The 12115-nt window shown below is 38.1% G+C and overlaps 1 protein-coding gene across 2 annotated transcripts in view; it reads left to right on the top strand.

The window, feature by feature from the left end:
- Nucleotides 1-12115, top strand: part of DLC1 (DLC1 Rho GTPase activating protein) — a 226116-nt gene that overhangs the window by 5115 nt on the left and 208886 nt on the right. For both annotated transcript variants that reach the window (XM_014945601.1, XM_014945600.1), the window contains exon 2: nt 9242-10409. In XM_014945601.1, coding sequence (XP_014801087.1) covers nt 9354-10409 — 1056 coding nt within the window. In that variant the 5' untranslated portion in view covers nt 9242-9353. The remainder of the gene's footprint in view (nt 1-9241; nt 10410-12115) is intronic.

Here is a 12115-nt window from a genome sequence, read left to right as displayed (position 1 = left end):
TTTCAAATCAAGAGAAGATATCTACATGAGCTTGAGTCATCTATTTTATTTTTCCTCTACTCATGTACTCAGAAATACTTATTTCCAGGGTTGATCATGTCTTCCAGAAAGGCAACAGATGGTGAATTGGAGAGTATCTTCATAAAATTAAGACACCAGCAGATTAGTTTGGAATGGAGGTATCTCTGGAAAACACTATGGAGAAGGCCTATTGACTATGACTGCAACAGTCGTATTCCCATGATGACTATTATAGAGGCAGGGAGAAAGGGTGAGATACAGACTGAAGTCTGAAATAAGAATATTATAATGAAAATCAGTCAGCTGCAAGATTTTGTTCTGATGCAGAATTCTTTCTCTCCAATTTCACAGACCTGGGAAATAAATTCATTTTTTTAATTCCCTTCCTTGAAGAAAGTGGACTAAATTGGATTCTCTAGTGCATTTACAAACCATTCTGTGTGCACTAAATGTTATCTCTCTAGTTTCAAAGAAATATCTGGTACAGCAGCCATTTCTTATTAATTTTTGATGTTTCACATCTTCAGTTACATTCCAGAAATACTTGCTCAGTTTGCTTTCTGTACTCTTTTACAGGTGCATCAAAATGGGATTACAAATGATACTGTTAATGGCACCAAAAGGCACAGCCATCTTAATAGCCATTCTCTCTAGTCTTTCAATGATAAAATATTTGCTTTTATCAATGGGACAAAATAATTTTCAACTCTTTATGTAAAAAGTATATGCATAATACTCTCAAAAATACTTTTTATTCCTATCTTCACCAGGAATGAAAACATGCCCCCTACTATTCAATAAGCAGACTGATTGCCAACAGTCATTGTCCACAATGCCTCAGATTTCATAGCTCATGGCTATAATGAGCACCAGCAACTTTTCTTTAAATGGAAACACTATTTTAGAACCTTAAATCTAAAAGGCATCAGGAATACAATCTAGTTAATTTATATTGTTTTCAAAAGGACCTCCTGTAGCTAGAAAATTAGTTTTTCACTAGAGTTGGCTAGAAAATGGAATTTCTTCTATCCTGAAAGAAAAAAAAAATGAGGTTTAGGAAAAAATTATCTTAATTCAGGACCAAAAATAATAGCCACAGTTTTCTAGGTTGCCATATCCTATGGGATGGCCTTTTCTCATTTCATGTTGTCTTTTCAAGACGCTTCCAGTAAAGGAAGGGGGGTGGGAAAGGAGGTGTAAGGAATCTGCCAACTATGTTGTTTTTTCTGTTCTCTGGGGGTGGAGAGCAGAAATGATTTTGGGGGAGGATTGGAAGGGCAGTGAAATTTCTATGTAGGTGACTTCCATTTTGGAAAAGGAAAAAAAAAATCTGTTAGGGAAAGAAAAACCTATGCAAAAAGACGAATCCATACCTTTACAACTTAGATCACTTTTCTTCATTTCAAAGAAAACAGTAATTTATATTATATTGAAATCAAGATGGTATATCTTTCAGACTACTAAATTTTGAAGATCAGAATTGCTAGATATTGTGGCTCTGATTTTCTTCTAATAAAAAAATTCTATGCTAGTGATGTTTTTTGGCTTAAAACCTCTTCTTTCTAGTGGGCAGTTATAAATTCAATAGTTGTCAATCTAGAATGATGTTGTGGTGAAGGTGATTGATTATCATAACAGCTAATAAGAATTTAATGCTAATCATTAATATATTAAAATGCCATTAACAAAATTATAGTAAATTAGTATAATTATACTATAAATACTTGAAAAAATACTGTTTCTCTATTTTATTGACTATTCATCAATGCCAAATAGTATAAAAATATAAAGCTGGGTATTTAAAATTTTCTTTTAAATTGGTTTTGATTTGATAATTAAATTGGTTGTAAATAATATAGATCTTAAGTAAGCCTGGATAACTGTGGATCAGTTTGGATCCTGTCATTTCCCTTTTCTCATCCTTGAGGAAAAGGCTCTGCTGATCTGAGGCTCAGCACTGGAAATGAAATAAATACAAATGCAACCAAGCTAAAACCCCCTGTAATCATATGTTGGCTGCAAGTAAAAGCCCTTCTTTGTATGATGATGATGGTAATGCAGCTACTTTTTGAGCAGGGATAGAAAGTAAAGCAACTCGATGCTGTTCTATGTTTTCTAACAATAAATTAAGGCATATTGACAAAGTTTAGGCCCGTACTTTAGGAACCAATAATATTTTCTCAACACAAGCAAGACTTTGGGTCTCTGAATGTACAACTTGCCAACTTTATAGTTTATATATATATTTAGTTCAGGGAATCTAATATATTGAGATCTTATAACACTGATGGACAGTATCACAATGCTTGTAACACGTTAAATGTCTTTTAAAGAAAGGTTGTTAACAACCTTAACAGTATTACATGCTCTCACTGACAGAAAACTATAATGAGCATATCTGACATATGTCAGAATCTATAAAAGAGAAGAGAAGATAGCTTGCGAAAAGGATAATGAAACTGATCTCCACAGGAAAGAGGAAATCCTTATCAAGTCACAAGAATGACTTCAGATACATGGCTTGATTAACTTCTTATGTGGTTTTCCTTCTATCAGAAGTCATTAACTTTTTTTCGGTGTATAATTTATATTTACTATACTTTATAACTTCTATTTCTTTGCACACATAAGCAAACCAAAACAAACAAAAGCCCCCTTATTTCTATTTTTATATTTCTGCTTTCTATTTCTACTTTGGTTATGTGCAAGTTCCTGTAATATGAGGCACAAATAATAAATGTTCTCCTTCTTAATACTGTTGATTTTATATGGCTTTAAATCCTCTCTTTCCCAGGCAGGAAATCTTAGCCTATTTCATGGCTCCTCAGACAGACCTATACCATACTTTTCATTCTTTCACCATTAGAGAGGTGATTCTGACGCTTTAGTCTGCTCTGGTGAGACCTCACCTGGAGTACTGTGTGCAGGTCTGGAGCCCTCAATAAAGGAAGGACATGGACCTGATGGAGAGGGTCCAGAGGAGGGGCACTAAAATGATCAGCGGCTTGGAGCACCTCTGCTACGAGGACAGGCTGAGGGAGCTGGGGTTGTTCAGCCTGGAGAAGAGGAGGCTCCAGAGAGACCTAATAATAGCCTTCCAGTACCTGAGGGGGGCCTACAGGAAGGCTTGGGAGAGTCTGTTTACAAAGGCCTGCAGTGACAGGATGAGGGGCAATAGCTTTAAGTTGGAGAAGAGCAGATTTAGATTGGATATTAGGAAAAAGTTCTTTACTATGAGGGTGGTGGAAAAGGTTGCCCAGGGAGGTGGTTGAGGCCCCTTCCCTGGAAATATTCAAGGTGAGGCTCAACGAGACCCTGGGCAACCTGGTCTAGTTGGGGGTGTCCCTGCTGACTGTGGGGAGGTCGGATTAGATGTCCTTCACTGTGGGGAGGTCGGATTAGATGACCTTTGTAGGTCCCTTCCGGCTTGGACTGTTCTATGATTCTCTTTATTGTTTTTTACGCCCTTCCAGCCTGGACCATTCTATGATTCTCTTTATTGTTTTTTGCTATACCTTTTCCTGCTCCATTTCTGTTTCTGAGATAAAATTATCATAACTGCTTCCAGTTTTCAGTTCATGACATAATGAGAACTTAGAAAACATTATTCTGCCACTGAATGCTCAGTCTCTCTTTTGCCTACTGTGCTACATACTTTCCAATTTTCACTGATCTTGAAATTTGGTTCCAGATTACCAGTCATGGTGATTCTTAGTTTGGGGTTTTTTTCCTGATTAGTAGCAGATATCAAAGAGGTTTTTACTATAAATTTATAGTTAGAATTAATTTTTTATAACTGCATACTGTTATATTTATTGACAGAGAATTTCATATGCAAATTTATCTCCTAGCTGTCCGCTGCAATTGGTTTCCTCTGTATCTTTAATAAACTTTGTAATTTCACTTCTTTCCTCCTTCTGAGTACTGTGACTTTTCTGATTTTTAGAATAAAGTTGTAAATATTTTCAAAATAGTTATTAGTAGAAACAGTTTTTAATAGTTGACCCTACATTATTATCTTTTATATATAAAAGAAATTAGGAATAATGCACCTGGTATTCACTAGATTAATACCCTACAACAAATAACCCTTATATTTCTATTCTAGGACATTAGGGTTTAGCATGGTCTGTGCCTGTGCACTCCAAAGGCTGTTTATGTAGGAACTGCAGACAAGGTGAGCCTCTGCTGCAGTAAGATTCAAAAGGTGGTATATGTCCAGGAAATATGAGAAGGAAGGATTTTGAATTCTAAAACAGGAGATATTTTAAAATAACTAGCTGAGCAAAGACTGAGAGGCGTATGTTTTATCTCAAATTATTTGTAAACAACATTGTCTCAGAGCTTGGTATGGAGTTACTGAAAGAGCTGAATGTAAGCCAGACCAGGAAGATGTGAGATGAGTTTATAGGAAACAGACCCTGTTCACTCAGACTTCCTTAAACAAAGTTTGCTGACTGGGGTCACAGACCTACAAAGATAAAATAATGATAACAAAATAAATATTTCTGCTTGATCTCCGTTGCTTACATATGCCTGCTATGTAAAAAATGTAATGAAACAGTCTTTCATCTCTGTGTAAGTTCGTAAACTAATGCTTTGTGTTATTTTTTCGCAGAAAAGATTTGCATCGCATGTAAAGCATTAGCAAAAACTGAATTCCACTGGCAGGACAGTAGGGACTATACTGCCTGGGCTGCCCTCTCTGAAACTCTCCTGTCACATGTACTTTGTCAACTCTCTCATGTTCTTTGTGCCTTTCTCCCTTCCAAAGCTTTCTATTTATTATGAAGTGGAGGAGGTTGTGCGTGGTGCTATGAATTGTCAATATGACAGCAGGGATGTCAGACTTGTGTCATTGTCCTTGCCATCAAGGTGTCCTACTGAATGGCAGCATCTTCTTTGTACCTGCTCTTGCTATAGCCCTGCCATCATAATGGAAATATGGAGTGCACTGCCCCATCTTATGGGGTGGTTGTTGGTGCTGATTGGCTCCATGTTTCTCTCCTTACTCCTTTCTTCCACCCTGTAAAAATCAAGGCAGGTTCTGCTGCCATGTCCTGGAAGGCTGAGGAGGAGGTGGAGGACCAGAGAGCCCTGGTTGTGTGTCCCTGCCTCCCTACTCTTGTAATAGGGAGGTTTTTGTGCTCTAGAAAGGTCTCTGACAGGTCCTGAGTAGCACAGAGACAGACATTCGAGTAAGCTTCCTTCCTCCACTTCCCATTCTCACTCTACCTCCAACTCCCAGGTCTTTCTGCTGCAGGTTGTGCAGCTTTTGTGGGATGTCGGTCATAGGTATCGGGGCTGTTTTGTTTAAACATACTTTGTGTAGCCCATCACATTTCATGAAGAGGCAAGCGAGAGAAGGTAAAATGTGTCTTGAAAAATGCACAGCACAGCCAAACCTGAATGGAATTTCATGAGATAAAGGACGTTTGTCTGAATTTCGAAAGCCTGCTGGAAACAGATTAATTTGAGCTTCTCAGAAAAAAAAATATAAAAAATCACAGGAATCTTCCTTGGAGGAAAATGCTAGACAATGTAATTATAGCAGAGGTTACTGGTTCATCTTATACATCGCTTCACTCTGTGCTTTATCTGCTGCATAACTATCAGTTCCGTGAGACTTGATACACAACTTCCAAAAATAAACAAGCATAAAAGCATGCCCTATTTTTCATTTCCATTATATTTTGCAGTGAAAGGAGACAGGCAGTAAATTATTACAAAATCAGTCTGAAATGACATCTTGTTTTGTAAACACCGTGAAGCATCACAGTGGGTGCTTGAAGGGGGTTCTGCTGCGGCGTGATCGTCCACTGTTCATTTCCATTTCCTTTGGTCAAGAATTGCCTACTGCCTCAATAATGACAATATTCCTTAAGTCATACCCAGGGTCAAGATTTTTTTGTCCATCATTCATATTTTGTTTCAAACTTTCTTCTTCAGAAACTTAATAGTGCTTAGCAGTACCAAACTTAGCGCTATTGAAAAGTAAAAGCAAAATATGAGTCTGAATTATGGGAGCAGCTGAGTGGACTCTATCATACTGACAGATGCTTTGTCCGGAAGAAAATGTCTTTTCACTCTGCAAAACATTTCAACAGACTGCTAAGAGTTCATCTGTCTGTCTTAAAAATCTGCAAAAATCAGATATAAAGGCTTCTAGTTGTGGGGTGGTAATAATGGAAAGGGAAAATGAGGGGTGCTTCTTCCCTTGAAGAGCACAAAAAGAATTGAAGGGGGCATTTCTCAGAAGATAAAAGGTGTTGCATGTAAAGAAAAGAGTGAGCAGCAATAGCAGAAAGCAGTGATCCAGGCAGGAACCCTTTCTTCTGCAAAGTGGCAGTGCACTTTGTCCTTTGGCAGAGAAAGGAGCACAGTTATGGATCTCATTCAAAGGTCTGGAATGGTGAGTCCTCCAAAGCACAGCTTATGTGCCTGCATTTGAGTGCAAAGGAAATAAGTTATTCTGAATACAGAGGTAGAAGAGAGGAAAAAGTTCCCTGTTGGCCTATAACTGTCAAGCAGTTATAGCAGGAAAAGAATTTCTAAGCTGAATTGTGGCAGATAAAGCAGACTTTGAGGAGTGGAGGGGGAGCAGGAGAAATGTAAGCATCCCTCAAACTATTGGGTTCCTCCATGTGCCATAGAAATTGAGGGAATTTCAGGGACTGATAGCTGAAGCTGCCCAGAGAGGGGGCATATCTAAGGTAAATTTTTCATAGTCGGTGCTAATGTAAACTCATTTTTTAAAGAACAATGAAAGTATCCTTCTCATATATTTATTTGTCTTGCATTTCAAGCAAAGTATTTGATATTCTCCTGTTTAATAATTTTTTCTGCAGTCTATGAGGCAGCCAAAACTAGTGATAGCACAAGTAAAACAGAAGGGTTCCTAAAGTAAAATTTATTTGTTTTTCATCCCCCATGAAATATAACTCTCTACATCCAAAAAATGTAAAACAGTAAGGGATCTGTTCTCCCCTTTCTGCACACGTGTAACTCCATTTAGCAGCAGCAAGATTAACACACACCCATTAACTCTTTGCATGCCTGCCTTCTGCATATTAAGAGCAGCCTAAATCTCAGGTAGATGGATGCATGTGTGTCATTAGGAAGATACATCGTTTAGCTTTTTACACTTAATATTACTGCTGTCTTTTCTTGATTTTTGTCAGAAATTCCCCTATACAGCTGTAACTACCATGTTTAATTTTCTGTAAAGTAGATGGAGCTACTCTTCTAGCAGGGAAGAAAGAGCCACCAAGGTGCAACTCCAAGCAGTGCTAATGGAGAGCAGCAGAAATCATAGAGCCACTTCTAGTAAAGCTGCCCCTTTTCAGAGGTCAAAACAAAGTGTTGTAAAGCTAATTTAATTGCTTCGGAAGAGCTTGAGGGTCCATCAAGAAAAGGTGTAGTAAAAATTAAAAGTATTATTGATTTGCACCCTGTGGTAATTTTGGACCACAGACACTTAGAAATGGAGAATAAAAATATGAAATGAGGTCAGAATAAGAATGCAAATTTGTGCAATATTTTGATTTTACATATTGATATTTAGGCTTTCTCTCACATTCAACTAGGAAAGCAAAAAGAATCTCAAAGTTGTATTAACTTCTTACAACCAAATTTTGCCTCTGAAAGCAGATAATTTTCTTTGGCCTGGCTTTGTGTGTTATTTTCCGCTTTCCTCAGCCTCCCACACGCTAATGACTTGTGCATGGAATTCTCGTACCCTATGAATATATTTTCTTTTTAAGCACAGCCTCTGTAGAGGTGGAAAATGTGAATGTGAAATGAAGCCTGCCATCCTCAAAGAAGGTTAAAGATCTAGGAGCGTGTACAACTCTATCCTGAAAGTCAGTTTGTCAAGACATAATTTACCGAGGTTCAGTTGCACAGGAGTAATCCTGCATTTCTTTCAAGACAAATGCTTTTATACCTTCAGGCATGTGATTTGTCAGGCATCTTTGTGGCCTGGTGGGCAATCAGAATTTGGCTTAGTGGACTGAAATGACCCAGAACAAACTCAGTACTTAATCTTCTTTATTGCTGAAATCAATAAGCAGATCCATGCTAAGTGCTGACAGTTCTTACGCAGGGAGCGAAAAGTAGAAGCGCCTGCTCCTTGAACTTCTAACGTTTTATGGGCCAGAACTTTTGCCTTGTTATTTGACAAAGAACTTGTCCCTTTTGTTTCATAATGTATAAATGGATATGAGGTATTTTCCTTGTGCTAATTTGTACGTACAATGGCACAAGATTAACCTATCTCAAATGCTATCATCCAGAAGGCCTGATAGAGCAGTCAGTGACAAATAGCCACCTGGACAATGGAGCAGGGATGGTGGGCTCTGGCAGAGCCCCACGCTCCAGGGGAGCAGCACAGTTAGGGCTGACCACACAAGCCAGGCTTCTGGAGAGCCCCAGCCTAAACAAGGGTTTCCTCCCTTCCTTACAGTAGTTAGATCCCAAATATAAAATCACCAAGGGTGGGCTTTTTTTCAGGTTTTATGATGTATTTAAGGTAAGTAATCTGCCAAAAACTTGTTAGTTTTCCTAGGGCTGTATTTTTTATTACCACACAATGGCTTATTTCCCTTGAAGTTTCATGTAACACTTGTAATTACAACTTGTCCTGAAGAGGGTGAAACAATAACAATAAAAATGAGAGCCACTGAATGGGCCAAAGCTACTCTAAGACAAGTAGTTTATAACTTTGGTAAATTTGGAATAACCCTTGAGTTCTTTTCTACCTCTCTGGGGAACAGCCAGAATTCTGCACTCCATGAGTATCTCTGGGTGAGGAAGAAATACAAAATAACTTTGTGTGCAAAGCAATCATAAGACATAATGCCATTTATACCCATGGAAATTAATATCTTATGACAGACATAGTGAAGAGAGACTTATTGTCAAAATTTGGCTCCAGAGCTACTTGCCTGTCCATGTGCCTGTTTATACAATTTTTGTTTACTTGATATTGGAGACTAATCAGAAAAAAAGTTATAATGAATTATGGGTGCTGTCAAGTTTTGTATGAAAAGTATTAAAACTCTAAACAAAACAGTCTTCTAAATTCCTGTCCTTCTGGTCCTGCAGTCTTATCTTGCTTTTACACTTTTGTTTAAACTGTTCCTTCCCTTTCTTTTTTTTCTTTGGAGATGATTCAATAACCTGATTTTTTTATTATTATTATTATTATTATTTTTTGCAGATGTTAAAAAGATGAAACCCTCTGTCCCTCTGGAGCAGTGTACAGCAGCCATGACATCTCCTCTGGTCCTGGTCGGAAGGTACCTCTCAGCCGGCTGCTGAACTGTTATGACATGTCTCTAGCAATCAGGAAGAAAAGCTGGGAAGAGCATGTGACCCAGTGGATGGGATTGGCTTTGGAGTCTGTGGAGTATAATACAGCATGTCGTCACGGACTCGTAGCTGATAACTTGCAGACAAGTATGGAAAAAGATGAAGTTTTGAGCTCGGATCGGAAAGAAAAATGTGCTTCGTTTCCAGAGTGCTGCTATAGTGGGGAGCTGATTGGCTGCCCTGGGAAGCAGCTGGGAAATGTTTCAAAGGAGGTGGATGAGAACGACAACCACGAGGATGAGGAGCATTTTCTGGAGGCCAGCACAGAAACTCTAGTCCATGTGTCTGATGACGATGATGACTATTCAGCGCTCAACCTGGATAGTGTTAATTACCACATCACTGCTGCAGGAAGGGAAACAAATGATGAAGAGAAGAATATAAACGGAGCAGGCTCCTTAACACAGGTGCTACCAATAACAGAGAGTAACAAGGCAACAGAACCATCTGGAATAATTGGAGATACAAGTGAGGAAGCTGGCTGTGACACAGTTCCTAAAGAGGAGATGAAAGAAGACGATGTTTGTGGCAGTATTGGGCAAGGCCTGGAGCTTTGTAATTACGAAGGCTTAAATGAAGGATTAGATGTAGAGAAAGAAAATCTTTCTAATTCTCCAAATGTGAAAGAAATTATTATGCCTGGGAAGCAGCTGCTTCATACTGCTGTAATTGCACAACAGCGCCGGAAATCTGATGCTTTTAAAGACGGGCTTGGAAAGTCTGAGTGTAATGTGGTAGAGAGTGGGATTTCTTCTGAATCATGCACCAGCAGTGATAGACAGCTATGCTCAGCGGTGGAATCCAGCGACTGCCTTATGCAATCTTCTCCTTGCTCTCTCATCCCGGCAGTGGAAAATGGTCTGGATGGAAGTGGTTTCACAGAGCCTCAAGTGGCCCCTGAAAACAAATGCCTTTCAAATGTCAGTTCAGCAGAAGACATTCAGTGTTTACACGTAAGGGATCATTCGACCACACAAGAACATTCAGACAGTCAAGTGAAACTGCGCAAAAGAAAGGTAGGATGCTCATAAGCTGCAGAGATTTTTTTCTAATGTTTTGCCCCAATTTCTTATGAAGGTGGTTCTATGACTAATTTGTTGGAGATGAAATGCATTTTTCAGCCTTGCTTCAAGGACTTGTGAGATTTTTCTTCAAACAGTTTTGAAAATAGTGTGTCTATACAACAACGGAGTTCATTGAGCCTTTTTTAAGGTCTGAAAATGGCTGAGCTGTGAATTTGGGAGGTGCCTTATATTCACTTTACTTTGTATATATATAATTTTATATATTTTGTTCGAGTCTAAATGAATAAGTATCTTCTGTGGATTTGGTTTTATTCTTGATTTTCTGCTGCTATCAGGTATCATTAGCCCTCTTGGGAAACAGATAGTGTCTAAAGGTTTGGAAGCCTTTCTGAAAAAAGAGAATAGGGAAAAAGTGCAACAAAACATTCAAAGAGAAAAAAGGAGTGGAAATATTTTTCAGTAGTTCTTTGGTTTTCAGCTCAGCCCCATGAGCATATGTTCTTGCAAAAAGAAGTATTGGTGAGTTTGAAAAAAATGTTCTGTAATTTTAAAGCAACCAGAGAGTTTCACTGTCTACACAAAACAAGGAAGAGTATCTTTACGAATGTTTAATGGACAGACTCTCTGGCAACAAAATTCCCATTGGCTTTCATGGGAGGAGATGTGCTGGCTGTACCACTACAGAATTCATCTCAAAGTCTGGCTTTCCCAGCTATGCTGCTTATTCTTGCTAATAACCAATTTGTAATTGTTTCTTCCCCTTTGCCTTTTTCATTTGACATCTTTGTCAAAGATCTTTGGTCTGTTGTTGTTTTTCTTTTAAATCTGGTTTCTAGTGTGTGGGTTTTTCTTTCCTATCACCTGTAGTGCCTCAGTACCCGTTTTACTAAAGCACAAATTCACATATACAAGGCATCGTATGCCAACACATCATCCTGAGCTGCTGGCCATTGCTCCCTTGTGTAACACTTCTGTTTGTATTGACACTCCGTTGATATGGTTGGAAGCTGTACTTTTGCAAAAGGTTTCAGAAGCTCTCCAAGCCAGTCTCTCTGTAGCAGTTCATGCAATCACAGTTAACATAGTAACTGTTCAACCGATCTTGCAGTGAGTGTGGCTCTGAGTTACAATTAAAAAACAGAAACTTGACTAGGAGTAACAGAAATGTTAAACTTAACCATCTGTAGAAAACACTTCAAGTTTAAAACAAAAAAAAAATTAACCAAATTAACATCATATTTGAGAACTAATTGGCTATTATAACCATATGCTCAGCTGTTACACTTTAGCATCTCATTTTTGTTTTTACTAATCGCAGTTGTTAGTATTGATGCGTGCATTTCCTACTGTTAACAAGATTAATTTTTATACTGTAATTTCAAAGCCCTATAAGTATTATTGAAAATATAGATAAAACCTCTTTTTATTCCATATATATATATACAGTCACTGTGCTGTGACTGCCCACATTAACTTTCAGTGTACCATGCTGTATTACTTAAAAGCTTTGATGTTGCTAGTTTCTACAAATCTCCTTGTGTCTTGTTTTGAGGTCATATACTCATCTTTTAAATGTGCACTCACAAGAATTATGTTTGAGAATATATTTGTGACTTGTGTTTGTTGTCATTAAACATTTAAAAAGACAGAATGTAAAAATTCCAGTGAGTCTAATGGTGAAGAAAAACTAAGAAAGG

This window comes from Calidris pugnax, unplaced genomic scaffold (assembly GCF_001431845.1).
Source record: "Calidris pugnax isolate Ruff unplaced genomic scaffold, ASM143184v1 scaffold58, whole genome shotgun sequence".
Lineage (NCBI taxonomy): Eukaryota > Metazoa > Chordata > Aves > Charadriiformes > Scolopacidae > Calidris > Calidris pugnax.
This window is presented reverse-complemented; position numbering and strand designations above follow the sequence as displayed.